At 49.5% G+C, this 25,585-nt stretch overlaps 1 protein-coding gene across 2 annotated transcripts in view; it reads left to right on the plus strand.

Moving 5' to 3' along the window:
• The first annotated feature begins 778 nt into the window (after positions 1–778).
• The window catches only part of NetA (Netrin-A), a 425,804-nt gene continuing 400,997 nt past the window's right edge, over positions 779–25,585 (plus strand). For both annotated transcript variants that reach the window (XM_069312214.1, XM_069312215.1), the window contains exon 1: positions 779–2,105. In XM_069312214.1, coding sequence (XP_069168315.1) covers positions 1,070–2,105 — 1,036 coding nt within the window. In that variant the 5' untranslated portion in view covers positions 779–1,069. The remainder of the gene's footprint in view (positions 2,106–25,585) is intronic.

Consider the following 25,585-nt stretch of genomic DNA (forward strand, 5'->3'; position numbering starts at 1 on the left):
ACCCCACCACCCCTCACCCCACCTTCCCCTCACCCCACCACCCCTCACCCCACCACCCCTCACCCCACCTTCCCCTCACCCCACCTTCCCCTCACCCCACCACCCCTCACCCCACCACCCCTCACCCCACCACCCCTCACCCCACCACCCCCTCACCCCTCACCCCTCACCCCACCTTCCCCTCACCACAACAACCATTCTCCCCCATTAACGATACATATACCCCTAACAAGCAAGTTGTAAAGAAGTCCCCTGGATATGATTTTAATGAATGAACCTTCTTTAGCATCTAAGATGTCCCCGCTAATGGGGCAGTTTGACCCCTGATTGTTATATGAGGGGAACTATGGCGCCGGGGTCATTATATCACCCCTATTTACAATCCAAACAAGGGGGGAGCCGGTCGGCCGAGCGGACAGCACGCTGGACTTGTGATCCTGTGGTCCTGGGATCGATCCCAGGCGCCGGCGAGAAACAATGGGCAGAGTTTCTTTCACCCTATGCCCCTGTTACCTAGCAGTAAAATAGGTACCTGGGTGTTAGTCAGCTGTCACGGGCTGCTTCCTGGGGGTGGAGGCCTGGTCGAGGACCGTGCTAGGAGGCAGGCTATGAGGAGCTAGGCCCCGGTTCCTAGTAGTGACTGGTGAGATAAATACCGGTGAAGATACCGGTAACTTCCCGGTATTATCGGTGACCAGAAGGGGCGGAGTCTGGGCGCCAGGCTCCGCCCCCCGCGTGTGGGCCGGCTCCCGCCCCCTCGCATTGCGGTGCTCAGTGCTCACTCGGACGTCGCGAGGGAGAGTTGTGCGTCCTCTCGCTCCCGGCCGCTTCCTCTCTCGCGGCCAGCCAAGAACGGATAACTCTTGCCGACCTGCTCGTGTGATATCCGCGGTCCTCCGCGAGTTACCCGTAGTGGCGTACGGGATAACATAGCTAGGGGTGTTTGAAATTGCAAGTGATTTGAATATGTGGTAAATTCGAAGAATGTGTAACAGATTGTTAGCGCAAAGGTGTCCAATGTGATTGTATCGGGGTTGATTGATAAGTGGAAAACCGCGGCGTTGTAACGATGTGTAGATACGTGGCTGTGATGGCCGCGTTGGTGCTGCAGATGCGGTTAGGGGAAGCCACGGGCGGCAGCTACCTGCAGATGTACGAGGCCCAGTTCAATCCCCCAGACCCGTGTTACGACGAGTCGGGCGGGCTGCCCAAGAAGTGCGTGCCCGACTTTATCAACGCGGCGTTCGGGCGGCCGGCGGAGACGTCTAGCACATGCGGCACGCCGCCTTCACGCTACTGCGTGACCACGCTGGAGAAGGGGAAGGTGAGCCGTCAGTGTGAAGTATGTGACGCTAGCGACGTCGCCCGCGCCCACCCGCCGCATTACCTGACCGATCTTAACAACTTGAACAACCTAACCTGCTGGCATTCGGCCCCCGTCGATCCCCTCAAGCCCGACAATGTCACCCTCACTCTCTCCCTCGGCAAGAAGTACGAACTCACCTACATCAACCTCCAGTTTTGCGGCCAAAAGCCCGATTCTCTCTCGCTCTTCAAGTCCATGGATTACGGCCGGACGTGGATTCCCTTTCAGTACTACTCGTCGCAGTGTCGCAAAGTCTACGGTCTCAGGAGTCGCATGGTGATCGCTAAGGCTCATGAGCAGGAGGCACTGTGCACCGACGCTCACCTCAGCCATAACGACCCGCTAACAGGCTCAGGATCAACCAGGATTGCCTTCAGCACGCTCGACGGACGACCCTCCGCCGACGACTTCGACTCCTCGCCTGTCATGCAGGACTGGGTGACAGCCACCGATATCAAGGTGGTGCTCAACCGCTTGCATCCGGAGCTCGACGAGGCCACGGCCGATAACGAGAGCGTGGCGCAGGAGAGCTTCAGCTACGCCGTCGCCGATTTGGCAGTCGGCGGTCGGTGCAAATGCAACGGCCACGCTTCCCGGTGCATCCCCGACAAGACGACGGGGGAGTTGGTGTGCGACTGCGCGCATAACACCGCCGGACGCGAGTGTGAGAAGTGTAAACGCTTCCACTTCGACCGTCCGTGGGGTCGAGCCACGGACCACGAGGCCAACGAATGCGTAGGTGAGTACCAGTAACTCCTTCTGTCACCTGTGTCGGCCAGGTGAGTACCGGTAACTCCTTCTGTCACCTGTGTCGGCCAGGTGAGTACCAGTAACCCCTTCTGTCACCTGTGTCGGCCGGGTGAGTACCAGTAACCCCTTCTGTCACCTGTGTCGGCCAGGTGAGTACCGGTAACTCCTTCTGTCACCTGTGTCGGCCAGGTGAGTACCAGTAACCCCTTCTGTCACCTGTGTCGGCCGGGTGAGTACCTACAGTATCCCTGTCACCTGTGTCGGCCGGGTGACTACCTACAGTACCCCTCTGTCACCTGTGTCGGCCAGGTGACAACCTACAGTACCCCTCTGTCACCTGTGTCGGCCAGGTGAGCACCTACAGTATGCCTCTGTCACCTGTGTCGGCCAGGTGAGCACCTACAGTATGCCTCTGTCACCTGTGTCGGCCAGGTGAGCACCTACAGTACCCCTCTGTCACCTGTGTCGGCCAGGTGACTACCAAGCAGGTACCTACAGTACCCCACTGTCACCTGTGTCGGCCAGGTGACTACCTATGGGAACTCACTGTCATCCGATACGGTAAGGTCACAGTAGGGCATTCAAGTTACTCATCTCTGACGACCTGATGAGTACCCGTTTCTGACCAAAATCGACCAGATGAGTACCTAGCAATACCCCTCTCTTATCACCTAAAGCATCCAGGTTTTAGGTGATAAGGTTAGGTTAGGTGAACCTAACGTAACCTAACCCAACCTAACCTAACCTAGCCTGTACGTTAGTCACGGACTCACCTAATCTAAATCTAAAATCTAAATGAATCTAAATCACCAACTGTGTGTGTGTGTTGATATCTTGCGATGACTGGCTGCAGGCGCTCCATAGCCCACACGCGTGCTGGTCCTTGAGACGAGGTGTGAATCCCTCCATGATAATGTTATTTGACCACAGCAGTAGTGGAGAAGTGGGTGAGGGAGTACAGGAGGAGAGAAGGAGGAGGGGCGGTAAGCAGTACATGGAGGCATCTTGGGAACGCTGTGGGACCTTCTTTGTATCTTAAGTTTAATTTCGTCCAAGCGTCAAGAGGTTGGTTTGTGGATTGGAGGGGGTATACTTAAGTTTCATTCATGAAGACAAGTTGGGGCATCACTTATACTCACTCCCTCACTCACTCACTCACTCACTCACTCACTCACTCACTCACTCACTCACTCACTCACTCACTCACTCACTCACTCACTCACTCACTCCCTCCCTTCGGTCTACGCATTCTTGGCACGCACTCCGTGGCGTATCTCTGAATCTTTTCAAGCACACGACCAAACTAGAAAGATCTAGAAAAGTCCAACTTCCAATATACGCAACAAGGTTCACATTAAACTGTGATGACTACTGATGGACCTGAAATTGACGGTTGAGAGGCTGGACCAAAGAGCCAGAGCTCAACCCCCGCAAACACAAATAGGTGAGTACACACACACACACACACACACACACACACACACACACACACACACACACACACACACACACACTAGCCGTGATGTGTGCGTGTGTGTGTGCGCGCGGGATAAGGTACCTCGTCCCACCAGGGTTGGGTTGTCTATCATTGCTTAACTATCAGTGATGGGGGATGTAAGGAGCTGCTCTTCTCACTCTCGTAGTGGGTGATTGGCCCAAATGGCCGGCCCGTCTGCCGTGGTTACTCTCAGGAATGGATGCTTTGGGTTTTTTTCGTTTTAGGGGGTAGAGAAGAAAGTTTGGTGACGTTTGTTAGTTAAAACTTCCTCCCGGAGCTAGTGTGGAGCTATTCTGCAATGGTACATGATGCCCACTACCTCTCTGTTTTTCTGTCTCTGACTGTCTCTATCTGTCTCTGACTGTCTCTCTCTATCTCTGACTGTCTCTCTCTGTCTCTGACTGTCTCTCTCTCTCTCTGACTGTCTCTCTCTGTCTCTGACTGTCTCTATCTGTCTCTGACTGTCTCTGACTGTCTCTCTCTGTCTCTGACTGTCTCTCTCTCTCTCTCTCTCTCTCTCTCTCTCTCTCTCTCTCTCTCTCTCTCTCTCTCTCTCTCTCTCTCTCTCTCTCTCTCTCTCTCTCTGTCTGAACCAGGCACGAGACATACAAATCTATCATTATCGACAATTTAAAACCTGGTCTCGTTTCAATTTCTGTGCTGCCAGAAAAGCAACGCTAATGAGTATTGTATGGCTTTCCCCTCTCTCAGGTCCTGCTAAATGATTGCATTTCGTTACCCACCCGATCACACTGTTTCCACCCTCTTTATAAGATTAACAATGTGAGGGGCAAAGACTTGAGGTGTCGAATTCCCTCCATGCAAGTCACTGGAGGAATGTCCGGCCCTGGGAGCCGGTCGGCCGAGCGGACAGCACGCTGGACTTGTGATCCTGTGGTCCTGGGTTCGATCCCTGGCGCCGGCGAGAAACAATGGGCAGAGTTTCTTTCACCCTATGCCCCTGTTACCTAGCAGTAAAATAGGTACCTGGGTGTTAGTCAGCTGTCACGGGCTGCTTCCTGGGGGTGGAAGCCTGGTCGAGGACCGGGCCGCGGGGACACTAAAAAGCCCCGAAATGATCTCAAGATAACCTGGGATTGGCCAAATGTAATTAAAATGCAAATGGTTAGACGGACCCAGGTTCGAATCCTCGTCACGGCCCTTGTGGATTTGTTCCGTATGGTTAGATTTCAACACGTGTGAATACGGGTGTTGGGTTATGTTTTAACGTTGTGAGTAGGAAAGGGGGGTTGGGGAAGGCAGAATATACATATTCATATGGATCGGAAGGTTTTGCATATTTTTAATTATTGCGAATTTAAACGTAAGGTTATGTTGGAGCCGAAAGAATAGTCTTGGGGTAGAGACGGTAGTCTAAACTAGTAGCAGGGTTGAATTGGTGATTACCGTACCAGGTTACTGTTAAGGGGTTATCTTGAGATGATTTCGGGGCTTTAGTGTCCCCACGGCCCGGTCCTCGACCAGGCCTCTACACCCCAGGAAGCAGCCCGTGACAGCTGACTAACACCCAGGTACCTATTTTACTGCTAGGTAACAGGGGCATAGGGTGGTTATCTTGAGATGATTTTCGGGGCTTTAGTGTCCCCGCGGCCCGGTCCTCGGCCAGGCCTCCACTCCCAGGAAGCAGCCTGTGACAGCTGACTAACTCCAAGGTACCAATTTTACTGCTAGGTAACAGGGGCATAGAGTGAAAAAAACTCTGCCCATTGTTTCTCGCCGACGCCTGGGATCGAACCCGGGACCACAGGATCACGTGTCCAGCGTGCTGTCCGCTCGGGCGACCGGGGCAGGATTAACAGCGTGTTAAACACCAAGGGATTGGACTGTTAACCACTAACGAGTCAGTGGTTACGGGGGGCGGGGTTACAGGGCCATTAGCGTGCTGTGTATCCGGGAAGAGGCCGGACTAATGACCAATGACGTCTGCTATTGGTCAAGTCAAGGAGCAGGGAACGCCAATCACCACACACACGGATCGTCCAATTATTAATTAACCCTCACCTGAGAGGGGACTGACGGCTGAGTGGACAGCGCTCGGGATTCGTAGTCCCGAGATTTCGGGTTCGATCCCCGAAGCGGAAAAATTGGGCAGTTTCTTTCACCTAGCAGTAAATAGGTACCTGGGAGTTAGACAGCTGCTACGGGCTGCTTCCTGGGGGTGTGTAACAATGGAGGCCTGGTCGAGGACCGGGCCGCGGGGACGCTATGCCCCGAAATCATCTCAAGATAACCATCCTATGCCCCTGTTACCTAGCAGTAAAATAGGTACCTGGGAGTTAGTCAGCTGTCACGGGCTGCTTCCTGGGCGTGGAGGCCTGCTCGAGGACCGGGCCGCGAAAACGCTAAGCCCCGAAATCATCTCAAGAAGAAGATAACCCAATATTACGTTTATCGCTAAAATAAATCTCTGGCTCGCCAGATAATATTCCTTTCTAGGTAAGGTAAACTTATAAATTCAAATTAGGGATGTCGAGCATGTAATTTTAGAATATAAATGTCAGGATGTATTTTATGCACTTGAATCACAGATCAGCGAAATACATTAATCGAATGAAACAGAATTGTCTTCGAGATCAATCGATGATTGAAATTGTAATGAAGTCAATTGTTCCTCGCCAGCTTTGGTTTGTTTAAGTCGTCTCTTGAGGTATTGTTTCTTCTTCCTTGTTGCATTGTAGGGCACAACTGTTTAGCTGTTGGCCGCTTGTGTGTGTGTATAATTACCTAAGTGTAGTTACAGGATGAGAGCTACGCTCGTGGTGTCCCGTCTTCCCAGCACTCTTTGTCATGTAACGCTTTGAAGCTACTGAGTGTGTGTGTGTGTGTGTGTGTGTGTGTGTGTGTGTGTGTGTGTGTGTGTGTGTGTGTGTGTGTGTGTGTAATTACCTAAGTGTAGTTAGTGGAGCCGGTCGGCCGAGCGGACAGCACGCTGGACTTGTGATCCTGTGGTCCTGGGTTCGTTCCCAGGCGCCGGTGAGAAACAATGGGCAGAGTTTCTTTCACCCTATGCCCCTGTTACCTAGCAGTAAAATAGGTACCTGGGTGTTAGTCAGCTGTCACGGGCTGCTTCCTGGGGGTGGAGGCCTGGTCGAGGACCGGACCGCGGGGACACTAAAGCCCCGAAATCATCTCAAGATAACCTCAAGATAACTCAAGATAGTTACAGGATGAGAGCTACGCTCGTGGTGTCCCGTCTTCCCAGCACTCTTTGTCATAGCCCGAAACGCTGCGCGTACTAGTGGCTTTACAAGATTGTAATTACTATCCTATTTATCCTCACAATCCCAATGTACCTTCTTGTATATATTTAAATAAATAAAATAAATAAATACTCTTTGTCGTATAACGCTTTGAAGCTACTGATGGTCTTGGCCTCCACCACCTTCTCTCTTAGCTGGTTCCAACCGTCTATCACTGTTTACGAAAGATAATTTTCTATTTTTTTTTAGCATTTTTGTTTCCTTAGGTGTCTCCTCTTATCGCGGTACATTGGACGTTGTGGTACACTAGACGTTGTCCTTATCTATTGCTACCTAATCAAACTATATCTACTGAAACCAAATCAAAGTTTATCTATTATAACATCAGACGTTATTGTAACTCAATCAAATTAATCAAAGCCGCCAAAGATTGAAAAAAGATGTACAGGTTCGTAAGTGCTTGCGTAACTGCTTCGTGAATCTGGCCCCAGGGGTCTAAACCACGTTATCGTCAAGAGTTAACAAGCTGGTTTGCTTGCTCATCAGCTCTTATCATTCTCAAGTCATCTGCTTATAGCCTATCAAAGCCTGTGGTTATCTTGAGATGATTTCGGGGGCTTAGCGTCCCCGCGGCCCGGTCCTCGACCAGGCCTCCTTTTTGTTAAGCTCCCATAGTGTACTTTCACCATCTTCTTGAGGTTATCTTGAGATGATTTCGGGGCTTTAGCGTCCCCGCGGCCCGGTCCTCGACCAGGCCTCCACCCCCAGGAAGCAGCCCGTGACAGCTGACTAACACCCAGGTACCTATTTTACTGCTAGGTAACAGGGGCATAGGGTGAAAGAAACTGCCCATTGTTTCTCGCCGGCGCCTGGGATCGAACCCAGGACCATAGGATCACGTGTCCAGCGTGCTGTCCGCTCGGCCGACCGGCTCCCTGGATATAAGGTTAGTACTGGGAGAAGCCGCTCACTGTCCTCACACCTCCAAACTCAACCGTAATGATTCTGCAAAAAAACGAAACTTGAAGTCTGAAAATAAAGTTCTTTTTTTTCACAATCCAAGTCTCAAATACGGTAAAAGGCCAACAGTTTTTTTTTTACGGGCTCACCATAGCCCGTGCTACTTGGAACTTTTTGTTCTAGGTAGCGAATTTTAAACAACAACAGTATTTTTTTATATAATTTTGTTATCGTTGAAACCCTTCCCCCCCCCCCCTATTCCTCTCCCACCTCTTTCCCACACCCCCTCCCTTTACCCCCCCCCCCCCTCCTAGCTTCCCTTAGTGGTGCCAAATGTATAAGTTAGTCTCCAGTAGTTGCCAAGGCTTTGGGAATTATAACTTTGAAGGTCACGTAATGAAAGAATAACTTTGTGTTTAATAGGATGAAATCCTTTTTATTTTATCGTAATAAAGTCCACTACGGGCTCACCATAGACCGTGCTACTTGGAACTTTTTGTTCCAGGTAGCGAATCTTAAACAACAACAACCTTTATTTTTAGAGTTATGACATTTTGTTTTTTATTTATTTCACGGTGTACTGGTATGGCATTAGGTGCAATTAACGCAGATATTCGTTATTAATCACAGTAACGCGGCTGATAGTCTAACACCCAAGAAGGGAAGAATTGACAACGTTTCAGACCGTCAAAATGATTTTATTTTCAGGTGTTTGGGTTGACGGGTTTTATACGTGTGAAGTGTTGTTAATAGCACTAAAATTGGGTTAACTTGGGAGAGTTAACGCTAACGTTAACTTGGGAGTCAACGCTAGCGTTAACTTGGGAGAGTCAACGCTAGCATTAACTTGGGAGTCAACGCTAGCGTTAACTTGGGAGAGTCAACGCTAGCATTAACTTGGGAGAGTCAACGCTAGCGTTAACTTGGGAGAGTCAACGCTAGCATTAACTTGGGAGAGTCAACGCTAGCATTAACTTGGGAGAGTCAACGCTAGCATTAACTTGGGAGAGTCAACGCTAGCATTAACTTGGGGGAGTCAATGCTAGCGTTAACTTGGGAGAGCCAAGGATTTGTTCATTTAGTAAATACAGAATATGCGGTCATATTCAATGAAACATATAACATATATATATATATATATATATATATATATATATATATATGCTATACTAGGCAATATGAATGTTTAAGTTTGGATTTTAGCTCTTTTTTGTCGCAGACTACAAAATTATCAGTACAAAAATGGTGGTCTAAGATTATATCATATTGGTACTTTCGATCAAAATGTACTATATCTACTATCAGGATAGTAGATATATCTACTACAACAGGATGGACTCTCCAATATATATATATATATATATATATATATATATATATATATATATATATATATATATATATATATATATATATATATTCTTTTGAAAGCTCAGATGGCGTCCATGCTAAGCCTGGTGTTGAACCGGGTTGAGTGGGATGGAGGGAAGAGACAGGGCCGGATGGACCGGTTGTGGTAGGTCACTCTACTCCTGACAGGGGGGGGGGGCGCCCAGCAACCCGTCCTCTTGACAGAACGTCGCGTTTTGACCGTATACTCTCCCCTAAGGCCAAAAAATGGTCGCACTGGAAAATGCCAGCGGCTGGCGGAATTGACACACTGACCCGTTTTCTGTTTTGGGTCCTCTGGTAGGTTAGGATAAGGCCACTTTCTTGACGTTGGGCTGTAGGAGGCTCGAACAGTGGACCCCCAGGCGTGTGACGCCGCCGAAGCTCTTCTCGCCTGGGCTATGGGTCGTCTTAATAAGGAAAGTTTCCTGAAGCAGCTACGTCATATTGGTACTTTCGATCAAACTGTACTATATCTACTATCAGGATGGTAGTAGATAGTAGATATATCTACTACAACAGGATGGACTCGACAAAAATATATATATATATATATATATATATATATATATATATATATATATATATATATATATATATATATATATATATATATATATATATATATATATATATATAGGCCTTAGGGAGAGTATGCGTCAAAATGCGTCGTTCTGGTAGAACAGGTTGAACTGCTGAAGGTGTATGCGTTTCTATATATACTCATCGCGCGCCTCGCCAGGGATTTGGTTCGGGTTAGAGTCCTGACCAGGGAGCCAATCCCCACTGCCCCCTCACCCCCGCACCTGTTTCCCCAGCAGTAATTTGCTGCCTGGTTGTAAAGAGAGTGGGCGGGTCGTATTCCAGGGAAAACTAGTAGGGGGTAAGGCTTAACATGATCTATGGGAAGGGACGGATCTCACCCTTCTGAAGGAGTCGTCTGTTTCCGTTCATAGGGTCAGATTCACGAAGCAAGTACGCAAGCACTTGCGAACCTGTCCATCTTTTCTCAATCTTTGGCGGCTTTGTTTACAATTATTAAACAGTTAATGAGCTCCGAAGCACCAGGAGGCTGTTTATAACAATAACAACAGTTGATTGGCAAGTTTTCATGCTTGTAAACTGTTTAATAAATGTAACCAAAGCCGTCAAAGATTGAGGAAAGATGTACACGTTCGTAAGTACTTGCGTAACTGCTTCGTGAATCTGGCCCTCCTGTTTGTAAAAAAAAATGATATATTATAGCAAAAATAAGTTTGATTTCGCTTCATACCTTTTTAGTCCAGTTTTTATTGTAATTAAGTTGTTACAGATACAAAACTTTGTAATTGTAAATGTGTATTGGGAACGTAACTTATTTGGGGTTAAAATGAACAAATGAACAGTTGTTTGGGGTTGATTGGCTGTTATGTAGTCACTGGATGAAGCTTTTGAAGCACAGCTTTTTTATGTAGGTATGGCTGCTCTTTTTTGTGTCTGGTTAGGCCTATTTCTTGAAGTGGCATGCCGCGAGGTGTATGGGGCCGAGGCTACTGTGGTGAGTGAGGAACGGCCGATAGGCCTAAACCTGCCTCCAACAGCCTAGTGCGATCGATCAATATCTAATTATTATGGGTGCTATCACTACCCCTCGCTAATCATCACTCTCATCTCCCTCACCATCGTCATTATATGTGTCTTCATTCGTCGTTATCACCATCACTGTCACCATCATCACCCGGATCACCACCACCACCTTGGTCACTATTTTGTTAAGGACATTAAAAAAATGAGGTTTTCATCAATCACATTTTCTAAAGGGGCCTCTGAGGCGAGGGGTAACTTATAGGCTTCATGGAGCCCCGAATGTCTCTGGTTCGCCTTTCAAGGGATCTGGTCACTTTTCAGTCACTCCAATGGGCAGAGTTTCTTTCACCCTATGCCCCTGTTACCTAGCAGTAAAATAGGTACCTGGGTGTTAGTCAGCTGTCACGGGCTGCTTCCTGGGGGTGGAGGCCTGGTCGAGGACCGGGCCGCGGGGACACTAAAAAGCCCGGAAATCATTTGAAGATAACCTCAAGATAACGATAACAGTTCTAAACTTTTTCGACGCGCAATAACCGGATTTGGGAATACAATGCTGTATAAATTGTTGTAGAACGTTCTACTTCCTGGGTTGTTGTTGTTGTCGATTTAGTTACTGAGAACGAAGTGTCCATGTAGCACGGGCTATGGTGATCCCGTAAAAAGCTTCCTGGGAGTTTCGACAGCTCTTATAGTTTCATGCTGCGCTTGCCTGAAGTTTCAGTAGCATGTGAGTAGCTGCGGCAGCCGAAAGGTCAAAGGATTTTCAGCTCAATATTGAGTGTAATGATGGTTGTTAATTGTGAATTCGATGCCTTATCCTCTATTGTTATTTTTGTCGATTATTTTGTTAAGGTATCTCTGGTTATCTTGGTGTGTGCGTAAATGATAACAACCTGTCCTCTTAAAAATAACGTCGATTTTGCCGGTTTATGACCGAAAGTGGACGTAATTTGAAAATGAAATTTTTTTTTAAATAAATTTGGGATTTTTTTTCAACAACAGTAAGTTAAGGGTCCTCTGATAGGTTAGGTGGGCAGGAAATTCTCATAAAGTTTCAAAACGGTATGAAAAACGTTAATTGAAAGTTTCCTCTTCTAACCTTACCGAGTAAGCCGGACGACTCAAACAGAAAACGGGACAGTCAGTCACTTTTGTGAGTCGATTTCATTTCAAATTACAAATTACGTCCACTTTTGGCCATAGCGCGCATACCAGCGAACAGTAACGTTATTTTTAAGAGGACGGGTCACATTTTCAGACATCCTTTGCAGATGACACTGGGATTTTCCTGAGAGTAGACAATATAGAGGACACAGCAAACCTTCAGTATTACGTTAGAGGTGCAATAGGTACGCAGAGAGAACTCATATCAATATCATAGGCCCAAGACTTTTCAACACTCTCCTTCTACACATGGGGCATAACTTACAGTACTCAAAAGAGAGTACTGTAAGTTATGCCCCATGTGTAGAAGGAGAGAGAAGGGAGAGAGAGAGAGGGGGGGGGGGGGGGGTGGGAGAGAGAGGGGATGGGAGAGAAAGAGAGACAGAGATAGAGTCTTTTGGGGGGAAGAAAGTGCACAAAGTTATGACATTATAATTGAGTGACCGTTACCAGATAACGGGCCAAAGTTCGCACCAAAAATGATTTTGAAGCACGTCAGATTTCACCCAAATTCAACCTTAATGCCTCAAAGTTTGAATAAAAATCATTGCAGCGCACAAGAGTCAAGAAATAGTTGCATGACCCTTAACTATGCAGCTCTATTGCTGTCACAACGTCAAAAAAATGATGTACTAACTTGCCCGAACCTAACCCAACCTCGGACCCTGGGTTAGAAGACGGGACAGTCCGTCAATTTTGCTAGCCTCTTATGATAGTACATCATATTTGGGACGTTGGGGATTTTGACGTCAAAATGCGATGTGTTATTTAGTGGAGAGATTGTTAAGCTTTCTGACTGCACTTAAGCGGTTTTTTAGAAGCTTTAGCGGACACTTATGAAGGTGGTCAGCCTATTCTCAGTATCTTCTACGCCGTGAACATTATATCTCTTTTGCCTGACCAGAAATGTACAAACCCGATGGATAGAAAAACGTCAATATTATGGTCCTATATTACTTATTACTATGTCTCTGCAAGGTTATAGGCCTTTGGCTTCGGGCTAATTAACTTACCCTTAACCTAATGATAACCTTACATTTAACCCGGGTAATTACCTTACTCTTAACCGAATAATTAGCTTAATTTTAACGTGACAATTGGCTTAATTTTAACCTGACAATTATCTCAATTTTAACCTGATAATTACCATACCTTTTGCCTGATAATCGCCTAATCTTTTACCTAATAATTCCTGTTAAACTGGAGCTCTTGAACTCCGTGTGAAGAGTTCCATTTGCCAGACTTACCGAGGCGGAGTTGGCGTAGTGGAAATACCAGGGCTTTTAGCGTCAGGTGGAAGTGGTCGGTCGGGGAATAGAGTTCCCGTATGTGTAGTGTAATGTTCTGTGTGGCGGGGGTTTCATGCGCTGTATGTGTTGTTTTGATGGCTAGTAATGTTAAGTGTTGTTGTATATTCCGAATATGTGCTGGTCCAAGGAGTGCCGGACCACCCGGGCTGTGGTGGGTATGTGAGCCTGCGGGCCGCTCCAAGCATCAGCCTGGTGGACCAAACTCTCACAAGTCAAGCCTGGCCTCAGGCCGGGCTTGGGCAGTAGAAGAACTCCCAGAACCCCATCAAGCAGGTATATGTGAGCCTGCGGGCCGCTCCAAGCAACAGCCAGGTGGACCAAACTCTCACAAGTCAAGCCTGGCCTCAGGCCGGGCTTGGGCAGTAGAAGAACTCCCAGAACCCCATCAAGCAGGTATATGTGGGCCTGCGGGCCGCTCCAAGCAACAGCCTGGTGGACCAAACTCTCACAAGTCAAGCCTGGCCTCAGGCCGGGCTTGGGCAGTAGAAGAACTCCCAGAACCCCATCAAGCAGGTATATGTGGGCCTGCGGGCCGCTCCAAGCAACAGCCTGGTGGACCAAACTCTCACAAGTCAAGCCTGGCCTCGGGCCGGGCTTGGGCAGTAGAAGAACTCCCAGAACCCCATCAACCAGGTATATGTGGGCCTGCGGGCCGCTCCAAGCAACAGCCTGGTGGACCAAACTCTCACAAGTCAAGCCTGGCCTCGGGCCGGGCTTGGGGAGTAGAAGAACTCCCAGAACCCCATCAACCAGGTAAGTCCAGCCAGGTGTGATGCTCTCTCTCTCTCTCTCTTGACTTAAGCGTGTGTACACACCTAGATGTTCTTGCAGAGTCGAGCATCAGCTCTGTAGCCCCGCCTCTCCATCTCTTGGTGATGTTTCTTGTGGCTTATTTCTTTTAAGATGCTTATTGAGTTCGTCTTGGCCATCTCTTCTTGTAGACCGTTCACATTGCTCGCATTTCGTACAGTAAAGGCGGGTTCCCTGACGTCTCTTTAGCCAGGATGATACACACAACTGTGTGTGTATCTTGTATGTTGTTGTGATGTCTTCGTTCAGTCGTTCACTGTAGCCCCTCATCTCTGAGACGACGATTGTCATATATACCAGTAATTTGCCTTGTTTTGCTGTGTGCTTCATTTTTTAGGTTGGGCCTCTATTCCGAAGATGCATAATCCAAGATTGGTCTTGCGTAGGTTGTAAAGTGTCCTGAATGGTTTTTATTTTTAACAAGCTTATTGAACGCTTGGGACCTCTGTTGTTTGTAATATATATAAATGATTTAGATTCAGGTTTGAATAGCAACATCTGCAAGTTTGCAGATGATACAGGGATCGGTAGGGTAATTAACACCAGGGAGGGCTCACTATCACTTCAAGTTGATCTAAATAGGGTTTTGGAATGGTCAAGGGATTGGCAGATGCAGTTTAGTGCTGATAAATGTAAAGTTCTGAGGCTAGGTGGTGATGATAGAGTTACAAGATACGAGAGATACGAGCTGGATGGTGTTGAGATTGCGAAGTCGGATTGCGAAGGGGATCTGGGAGTTATGATTAGTGGGAGTTTGGAACAAAAGGATCAATGCATGGATGTTCGTAATAAGGTTAATAGGACACTGGGACTGATTGATTGATAAAGATTAAGCCACCCAAGAGATGGCACGGGCATGAATAGCCCGTAACGCAGCCTCGCCCGCGTACTAATATTCGTCTCTTCGCACCACTTAACTATTCTCTAATCCCGCTACATCCTCTCTTCCATCCCTACTCCCCCCCCCCCACCCCACCATCCGTCCTTGTGCCCCAATCCCCAGGCGACGTAGGGGGTTGACTAATTACTGGACCCTATCCCTGGGGAACCATTAAGGGGGTCGAACCCCACGCTGGGTAATGGGGAGATGTCTAATAACCTTGGTGAGAGGGGGGAGTGGGGGAGGAGGAGGAGGGGGGAGACCTATTGAAATGGGGGAGGGGGGCCTACTCAACCATCACAAACTATAAGGATGGGGGGGGGGGGGGGAATGGGTATTGAATAAAGTTATTGAAAACAAATCCACAATGGCCGTGACGAGGATTCGAACCTGCGTCCGGGAGCATCCCAGAGGATTGAGATTGTCTAAGCCCTGCAGGTCTTTTTATCAGCCGGGTGCATGGTGGGGGGTAGAGGGATGTGTTGAAACAAGTGAATAGAGGGAGTATGTGCTGGGAAAGATGTGCTGGAGGGAGCAGATGGTCGACGCCGCGGGACAGGAAGACTGGCAGCGATCTGCCATTTATCTTCTGGCGGATAAATGAAGCCTCGAAGACCAGTGACGTTTCTGGTGGATGTGAGAGGTCCTAGTGGTCTCTGTGGGGGGGTCCTAGTGGTCTCTGTGGGGGGTCCTAGTGGTCTCTGTGGGGGGTCCTAATGGTCTCTGTGGGGGGGTCCTAGTGGTCTCTGTGGGGGGTCCTAGTGGTCTCTGTGGGGGGTCCTAGTGGTCTCTGTGGGGGGTCCTAGTGGTCTCTGTGGGGGGTCCTAGTGGTCTCTGTGGGGGGTCCTAGTGGTCTGTGGGAGGTCCCAGTGGTCTGTGGGGGGTCCTAGTGGTCTGTGGGGGGTCCTAGTGGTCTGTGAGAGGTCCTAGTGGTCTGTGAGAGGTCCTAGTGGTCTGTGGGGGGTCCTAGTGGTCTGTGAGAGGTCCTAGTGGTCTGTGAGAGGTCCTAGTGGTCTGTGGGAGGTCCCAGTGGTCTGTGAATGTCCCAGTGGTCTGTGAGTGGTCCCATTGATCTGTGTAACGTCCCACTGATTGACACAAATCGCCACTTGCAATCGCGATGGATTCCCGGTGGTGATTGAGGAAATTGACTGTATACACTTAAGAGTAACGCATTGCGGTCCGAAGAGGTTTGTTGAGTGATGGTTGAAGATTGGAGTATTTTGTAGGGAAGATTGGAGGCTAGGCAGGGGATTGGGGTAGGTGTGTAGGTGGGATAGGTGTAGTGGGAGGGGTGTATATGATGACGGGATGGAAGAGAGTTGAGGTGTTGATGAGGGAGTTGATGAGGGAGTTGATGAGGGAGTTGATGATATAGGTAGTGGTTGACAAGAGGCATGATAGCTTCACATGCCTTTCCGCGAGGCATGAGCCGGGAATGACTGCTATCTCAGTCTGACGGGAAGACCACCAAGGAGCCTTTCCCACCTCTCTCCCACACCCCGTCACTGTGGGATGAAAAAGAGTTGGTAATATTCTTATCAAACTTTGCCGATCTTGGGAATTGATTTTGCAATGCGGATTATGTTTTTAAGATTCCTCCCTCCATCCACCCCCCCTCACTCTTCTCTCACTCTCCCTCAAGTTAATTTTGCCCCGAGGGGCGAGTTTATTGGGCAGCGTCACTCATCCTGTGAGTGGACACACCGCCATAGTGACAGTATTGGGCAGCGCCACTCATCCTGTGAGTGGACACACCGCCATAGTGACAGTATTGGGCAGCGCCACTCATCCTGTGAGTGGACACACCACCATAGTGACAGTATTGGGCAGCGCCACTCATCCTGTGAGTGGACACACCGCCATAGTGACAGTATTGGACAGCGTCACTCATCCTGTGAGTGGACACACTGCCATAGTGACAGTATTGGGCAGCGCCACTCATCCTGTGAGTGGACACACCGCCATAGTGACAGTATTGGGCAGCGCCACTCATCCTGTGAGTGGACACACCGCCATAGTGACAGTATTGGGCAGCGCCACTCATCCTGTGAGTGGACACACCGCCATAGTGACAGTATTGGGCAGCGCCACTCATCCTGTGAGTGGACACACCGCCATAGTGACAGTATTGGACAGCGTCACTCATCCTGTGAGTGGACACACTGCCATAGTGACAGTATTGGGCAGCGCCACTCATCCTGTGAGTGGACACACCGCCATAGTGACAGTATTGGGCAGCGTCACTCATCCTGTGAGTGAACACACCGCCATAGTGACAGTATTGGGCAGCGTCACTCATCCTGTGAGTGAACACACCGCCATAGTGACAGTATTGGGCAGCATCACTCATCCTGTGAGTGAACACACCGCCATAGTGACAGTATTGGGCAGCGTCACTCATCCTGTGAGTGAACACACCGCCATAGTGACAGTATTGGGCAGCGTCACTCATCCTGTGAGTGGACACACCGCCATAGTGACAGTATTGGGCAGCGCCACTCATCCTGTGAGTGGACACACCGCCATAGTGACAGTATTGGGCAGCGCCACTCATCCTGTGAGTGGACACACCGCCATAGTGACAGTATTGGGCAGCGCCACTCATCCTGTGAGTGGACACACCGCCATAGTGACAGTATTGGGCAGCGTCACTCATCCTGTGAGTGGACACACCGCCATAGTGACAGTATTGGGCAGCGCCACTCATCCTGTGAGTGGACACACCGCCATAGTGACAGTATTGGGCAGCGCCACTCATCCTGTGAGTGAACACACTGCCATAGTGACAGTATTGGGCAGCGCCACTCATCCTGTGAGTGAAATAAAATTATACATATATATATTAGGCAGGAGCCTCGTGTAACTCGCTGGTTACTCTCCTCTTTCGACACCACAGTCGGTTGTCTCTTCCACCAGTCAGCCCCGGGTACGGCGAATCCCGTCACTGCCACTCCTCAGGCAGACAGTTGAACACACTACAGTTCTCATCCAGCGGCGACTCACTGCTTCTGTAAAGCAGACTGGTGTAGAGACCTTGGCTGCCTTGGGTAGACTGCCTCTTCGTACATCACAACAGCCCTACGTCGACTCTGTGAATACAGACATGTCATTAGTACACTGGGACACTACATGTGGACCACTAGGACATATCACTTACTGGCTTAGCTACAAACGTACTCCTTTTTGCTCCATAGATGGCGCTGATTGTCTAAGCGTCACCTCACCAGAGGACAGCACCGGCTACCTCACGAGCCGACTAGGACAGGAATCCAGCGCCTATTGCCTGTATATTCCCGTCATCACTAGATGGCGTTGTCCATGTTGTGGGGGGTTTCGGGAGCGAACTCACAGATGGCGTTGACATCACTGCTCCGTGTTCCGACGGTGGACTGGGGTTCGTAACACGGGTAAACGGGTAAAAACGGGAACGGGTAAAAGAACAAATGAGTGTATATGGAACGGGGAAATGGCCATATAAGCTATCATCCTTCCCGGAAATCCTAACTCACTCGAGTAGGCATGGGCCCTCTTTCCCCTCCACTAGTCTCCAACCCTTCCATAACCCCCCACCCCCTCCCACACCCCTTCCCCTCACGGTTCCTTCCCATCAACCCCCCCACCCACCCCCTCTCCATCAACCCCACCTTTCCCACGGCCTGGGAGACGAGAGAGGAGTCGAGTGATCTTGCGACGTGTCGCATATGTCAGAGGCTTAACGGAGCGTTTCGAAGACTTGACAGCTGCTGCCAGATGTTTATATATGACTAGCACGGGTTACAGAGGCCTTGGAGGTGTTGCCAGATGTTTATATATGACTATCACGGGTTACAGAAGTCTTGGAAGGTGTTGCCAGATGTGAACATGTGACTAGCACGGGTTACAGAGGCCTTAGAGGTGTTGCCAGATGTTTATATATGACTATCACGGGTTACAGAAGTCTTGGAAGGCGTTGCCAGATGTGAACATGTGACTAGCACGGGTTGCAGAGGTCTTGGAGATGTTTATATATGACTAGCACGGGTTGCAGAGGTCTTGGAAGGTGTTGCCAGATGTTTATATATGACTAGCACGGGTTACAGAAGTCTTGGAAGGTGTTGCCAGATGTTTATATATGACTAGCACGGGTTACAGCAGTCTTGGAAGGTGTTGCCAGATGTTTATATATGACTAGCACGGGTTACAGAGGTCTTGGATGGCGTTGACAAATGTTTATATATGACTAGCACGGGTTACAGAGGCCTTGGAGGTGTTGCCAGATGTTTATATATGACTAGCACCGGTTGCAGAGGTCTTAGAAGGTGTTGACAGATGTTTACATATGATTTGCACGGGTTGCAAAGGGCTTGGATGGCGTTGACAGATGTCTACACATGACAAAGCACTTGCAAACGATGAGTCACAATAACGTGGCTAAAGTATGTCGACCAGACCACACACTAGAAGGTGAAGGGACACACACACACTTGTTCGTTACAAAGTACTTGTAATGAACAGGTCATTAGCCTAGTTAACAAGTGTTCAAATAGCGAGTGTCAGATATTAAGACGCCGAAAGAATATTTGGTCGTTAATGCACAACAGTTTGATTTTCAGATGACAACCACGATGATTTGGGGAGCAAATGGTATCTTCTTGAGGTTATCTTGAGATGATTTCGGGGCTTTAGTGTCCCCGCGGCCCGGTCCTCGACCAGGCCTCCAACCCCCAAGGAAGCAGCCCGTGACAGCTGACTAACACCCAGGTACCTATTTTACTGCTAGGTAACAGGGGCCATCAAGATGAAAGAAACTCTGCCCATTGTTTCTCTCCGACGCCTGGGATCGAACCCAGGATCACGCGTCCAGCGTGCTGTCCGCTCGGCCGCCCGGCTCCCCCATGGGGAGACTGGCTGAGAAATTAGGTCCTTGGTGAAGATCGAACAAAACCCGTAATGAAAGAGGAAATAGGAGGGAATAGGAGTAATAAAGAGAAAGAGAGATATAGGAAGAGAGGTAGAAATTCTCTTGCTCGCTTTCCCTCTCTTACTTTCTCTCTTTCCTCTCATTTTTTCTGTAGTTTAGGCATCCACCATCCACCGTCTTTCCCTGGAGGTGTACCGAGGGTGGAGGTCCTACACCCCCGGCAAGATCCCCCCAGCAACCCCCCAGGGGAGAGGGCCAGGCCCCACCATTGACCTAGGAACCCCCAGGGGAGAGGGCCAGGCTCCACCATTGACCTAGGAACCCCCAGGGGAGAGGGCCAGGCTCCACCATTGACCTAGGAACCCCCCAGGGGAGAGGGCCAGGCTCCACCATTGACCTAGGAACCCCCAGGGGAGAGGGCCAGGCTCCACCATTGACCTAGGAACCCCCAGGGGAGAGGGCCAGGCTCCACCACTGACCTAGGAACCCCCAGGGGAGAGGGCCAGGCTCCACCATTGACCTAGGAACCCCCCAGGGGAGAGGGCCAGGCTCCACCACTGACCTAGGAACCCCCAGGGGAGAGGGCCAGGCTCCACCATTGACCTAGGAACCCCCAGGGGAGAGGGCCAGGCTCCACCATTGACCTAGGAACCCCCAGGGGAGAGGGCCAGGCTCCACCATTGACCTAGGAACCCCCAGGGGAGAGGGCCAGGCTCCACCATTGACCTAGGAACCCCCCAGGGGAGAGGGCCAGGCTCCACCATTGACCTAGGAACCCCCAGGGGAGAGGGCCAGGCTCCACCATTGACCTAGGAACCCCCCAGGGGAGAGGGCCAGGCTCCACCATTGACCTAGGAACCCCCAGGGGAGAGGGCCAGGCTCCACCATTGACCTAGGAACCCCCAGGGGAGAGGGCCAGGCTCCACCACTGACCTAGGAACCCCCAGGGGAGAGGGCCAGGCTCCACCACTGACCTGGGGGCATCAACCAGCCGCCGGCCTGGACACAAACTAGCTTATAAAGGCAGTTGTCGCCGGGGCGGAGCGAGATGCGTGGCTTACCCTGTGTTTGTCCTGTGGCCGGTGTGTTTTGTGTGTCAACCTCTCCAGCTGCTGCTGCTGCTGCTGCTGCTCTCATGCTCATCTGGGGCTGCTGCTGCTGCTGCTGCTGCCCTCATGCTCATCTGGGGCTGCTGCTGCTGCTGCTGCTGCTGCTGCTGCTGCTGCCCTCATGCTCATCTGGGGCTGCTGCTACACCTACTGCTGCTGCTGCTGCTGCTGCTGCCCTCATGCTCATCTGGGGCTGCTGCTCCTGCTGCTACAGCTGCTGCTGCTACACCTACTGCTGCTGCTGCTGCTGCTGCTGCCCTCATGCTCATCTGGGGCTGCTGCTCCTGCTGCTACAGCTGCTGCTACAGCTACTGCTGCTGCCCTCATGCTCATCTGGGGCTGCTGCTGCTGCTACAGCTGCTGCTGCTACTGCTGCTGCTACCCTCATGCTCATCTGGGGGCTGCTGCTGCTACAGCTGCTGCTGCTGCTGCTACAGCTACTGCTGCTGCTGCTGCTGCTGCTCTCATGCTCATCTGGGGGCTGCTGCTGCTGCTGCTACAGCTACTGCTGCTGCTGCTGCTGCTGCTCTCATGCTCATCTGGGGGCTGCTGCTGCTGCTGCTACAGCTACTGCTGCTGCTGCTGCTCTCATGCTCATCTGGGGGCTGCTGCTGCTGCTGCTACAGCTACTGCTGCTGCTGCTGCTGCTGCTCTCATGCTCATCTGGGGGCTGCTGCTGCTGCTGTTGGTCCTGATGCTGCTGCTGCTCTTGCTGCTGCTGCTGCTGCTGCTGCTGCTGCTCTTGCTGCTGCTGCTGCTGCTCTTGCTGCTGCTGCTGCTGCTGCTGCTGCTACTACTGCTGCTGCTCTTGCTGATGCTGCTCTTGCTGCTGCTGCTGCTGCTGCTGATGCTGCTCTTGCTGCTGCTCTTGCTGCTGCTGCTGCTGCTCTTGCTGATGCTTATGCTGCTCTTATTATTGCTGCTAGTTTAAGCTGCTATTGCTGCGGATTTTATGCTGCTCTTTCTGCTGCTGTTGCTGTTGGGTTATGCTGCTGTTGCTGTTGGGTTATGCTGCTGTTGCTGCTGCTGTTGGGTTATGCTGCTGTTGGGTTATGCTGCTGTTGGGTTATGCTGCTGTTGCTGCTGCTGTTGCTGTTGGGTTATGCTGCTGTTGCTGCTGGGTTTATGCTGGACGGGTTCGACAGCTGGTAAATGTATTCGTCAATAAATAGTAAAGATTTAAAGCTCCCAAGTTGCACACTGTTGACGATTCATGTTGTATTTATGCGCGCGTGTTTATACAGGCTGTATTATGCAACTGTATCTTGTATATTCATCTGGTATTCAGTACTTGTTGACTTGCGCCCAGCGAGATGTCTTCGGAATGTATAAGTTTGGGAATGTCATCGATTGTTTGTACCCCCCTGAGATTAATCTCACCCCCCCCCCCAATCAACCAATCCAGGATGTGTATTTACTATTTGTTACTGCTGTATTTTACTGCTGTTACTGTATTTTTTCTTTATTTACTACATATATTTCTTTCTCTGGATTTATCTTTTCTACACACACACACACACACACACAGGAAGCAGCCCGTAGCAGCTGTCTAACTCCCTGGTACCTATTTACTGCTAGGTGAACAGGTACATCAGAGAGGAAGGAAAATCTGGCCATTTGTTTTTCGCTGGTGCCAGGGATCGAACCCCGGTCCCTTGGTGCAGGAGACTAGAGCGCTGTCCACTCAGCCACCAGCCACCCAGATGTGGCGTGTGTGTGTGTGTATATATATATATATATATATATATATATATATATATATATATATATATATATATATATATATATATATATATATATATATATATATATATGCAAACAAGCCTGAATGGTCCCCAGGACTATATACAACTGAAAACTCATTGCATTTGTGTTCCTCACGTGTGCCCCAAAGAATGAGGTGATTTGATAAAATGCTATGCCCAAGATTACCATCCGAGTGCCGGCGGGGAAGTGGTTCATATAGCCTCGGCTATCACTTCCTTATGTCCGGTCGTGATGGTCAAGCGGATTAAGGCGTCCCTGTACATACCAGTTGTGGGAGTATGGGTTCGAGTCACTTCTGGGGTGTGAGTTTTCAGTTATATATATATATATATATATAATATGGCCAAGGGGTGGCCAAGATGATGTAGCGAGGAAAATTAAGGAAATAGTTAAGGTGATGAAAGTGAAAAATGTTAAAAGTAGAAGACAAGATGAAGACAGAAATGATGAATATGATGAATAAGATGAAGAACAGGAAGATGATGAGTATGGTGTTGTTGGTCAGGCCGAGTAACTACTTCTCCTTGTTGTTTCATCACTTGTCTTTATATATATATATATATATATATATATATATATGTGTTTCATTGTGCATTACCCCCCCCCCTCTCCCCCCCCCCTCCCCAACCTTCCCCGGCTGCTGCTGACTGCTGTATGGTTGAGCCTTAGCTCTAAAGCCCCGACTTTACAACCTTCTAACCCGTTTTATTCTTCAATAAATATCCAATTATTCTATCCATATTTCTTCCTATCATATCCAAGTATCATTCATCAATATCCAATTTCTTCAATAAATATTTTGCTATTTTATCCCTTGTGTCTTTGTATTCACCTAGTTGTGCTTGCGGGGGTTGAGCTCTGGCTCTTTGGTCCCGCCTCTCAACCGTCAATCAACAGGTGTACAGGTTCCTGAGCCTACTGGGCTCTATCATATCTACACTTGAAACTGTGTATGGAGTCAGCCTCCATCACATCACTTCCTAATGCATTCCATTTGTCCACCAATCTGACACTAAAAAAGTTCTTTCTAATATCTCAGCCCAGTGTGTGTGTGTGTGTGTGTGTGTGTGTGTGTGTGTGTGTTTGGCATGCTTGTGTGCACCTTCACCACCGTCCTAGTCTCTATGGTAACACTGTTTTTCTTTCCCTGTGGCAACTGGGGGGTGTCCTGCGGTTCCCGGGTCTTGCTCCCCACTCCCTCTCTACTCCCCTTTCCGCTCTCCCAATGTCCTCTCCCCTGCCTTTCACTTCTCCTATCCTCTGTTTTATCATCCATCTTTTCCCATCTCTATTTTTCTCCTCTTCTCTCCTTTTTCTATCATTCCTTCTCTTCCCCCTTCAAGTGCTATATAGTCGTAATGGCTTGCTGCTTTCCCCTGTTAACTCCTTCCCCTCCCCCTCTACCCCTTCTCTCTCCACCCCCCTCTCTCCCTCTGTTTCAGAAAATGTAATTCTGTAACCCTATTCAATTCACGTTCATAGTGTTCGAGTAAGCCATTACAATGCGCGGGTAAACGGCGGGAGTAAACATAAGAACTCTACGGGATAATACATCCGCGATTTAATTTCTAACTTCATGAAAATCCCAGAGGGATCGCTTAGATGACAATCTTTTCGAAAGGGTGGCACTTGGGACGACTTGGGCAGTAGAAGAACTCCCAGAACCCCATCAACCAGGTATCAAGCAGGTACCAGAGGCCAGGCTTGGGGAGTAGAAGAACTCCCAGAACCCCATCAACCAGGTATCAACCAGGTTAATGGATTCTACGATTGAGTCTTTCATGGGAAAATATTGAAGCTAGGAAAACTAAGCGATCATTTAGGCCTGGGGCGGGTAATTTGTACAGTGGGATAACTTCATGATGGTGGCGTAGTTCGCTGGCCATCTGCTCGTTAATCCCAGTCATCGCGCCACCTGTTAGCGCAGCCCTTCCTCAGGCTATACCCGTTCTAGCTGCAGGTGTGCCCCCACTCCCCCAAGCTGCAGGTGTGCCCCCACTCCCCCAAGCTGTAGGCGACAAAGGTAGGCAACTGTAGTGGGCGCCGTCCGTATAGTTGTGAGGTTGTCGCTGGCCACCTGTGGCAGGTGGCTACCGTTACCTGTGGCAGGTGGCTACCGTTACCTGTGGCAGGTGGCTACCGTTACCTGTGGCAGGTGGCTACAGGTGACGGATCTCCCAATCCTGAGCACTCCAGGTGCAAACTCTGTGAGCAGGAACTGTGGCATGATCTCCCACACTACATCACTGAATGCCCAGTTATTAGACCTTTCAGACCCGTTGGCATGAGGTACCTGGAGCTTTGCAATTACTTTATTACCTCTCGTGTTCTTGAAGATATCCTCATATTACACCCAAAATTTGCCAGTGCAGGCTACTGAACATATGGCCCTGTATGACTAACCATCCTGCGAGATGGGGACTTTTAGTATCACTGCTGCCTTATTCACTCTTGTGTTGATGATATCCTCATAATGCTCCCAGAGTCTGCCAGTGTAGGCTACTGATCACATGCCTCTGTATGATTAATCATTCTGTTTGATAGGGATTTTTTAGCATCACATAGCTAGCTTTTTGACACGCTGTACTCCCTTTCATATAGTCTAGGGAAGCTGCACAAATGCACATGTACCTAATATATCAATAAAAAAATAATTCCTTGCCTCGTTAGGGAGCTGGTCGGCCGAGCGGACAGCACACTGGACTTGTGATCCTGTGGTCCTGGGTTCGATCCCAGGCGCCGGCGAGAAACAATGGGCAGAGTTTCTTTCACCCTATGCCCCTGTTACCTAGCAGTAAAATAGGTACCTGGGTGTTAGTCAGCTGTCACGGGCTGCTTCCTGGGGGTGGAGGCCTGGTCGAGGACCGGACCGCGGGGACACTAAAGCCCCGA

This window comes from Procambarus clarkii, chromosome 71 (assembly GCF_040958095.1).
Source record: "Procambarus clarkii isolate CNS0578487 chromosome 71, FALCON_Pclarkii_2.0, whole genome shotgun sequence".
Lineage (NCBI taxonomy): Eukaryota > Metazoa > Arthropoda > Malacostraca > Decapoda > Cambaridae > Procambarus > Procambarus clarkii.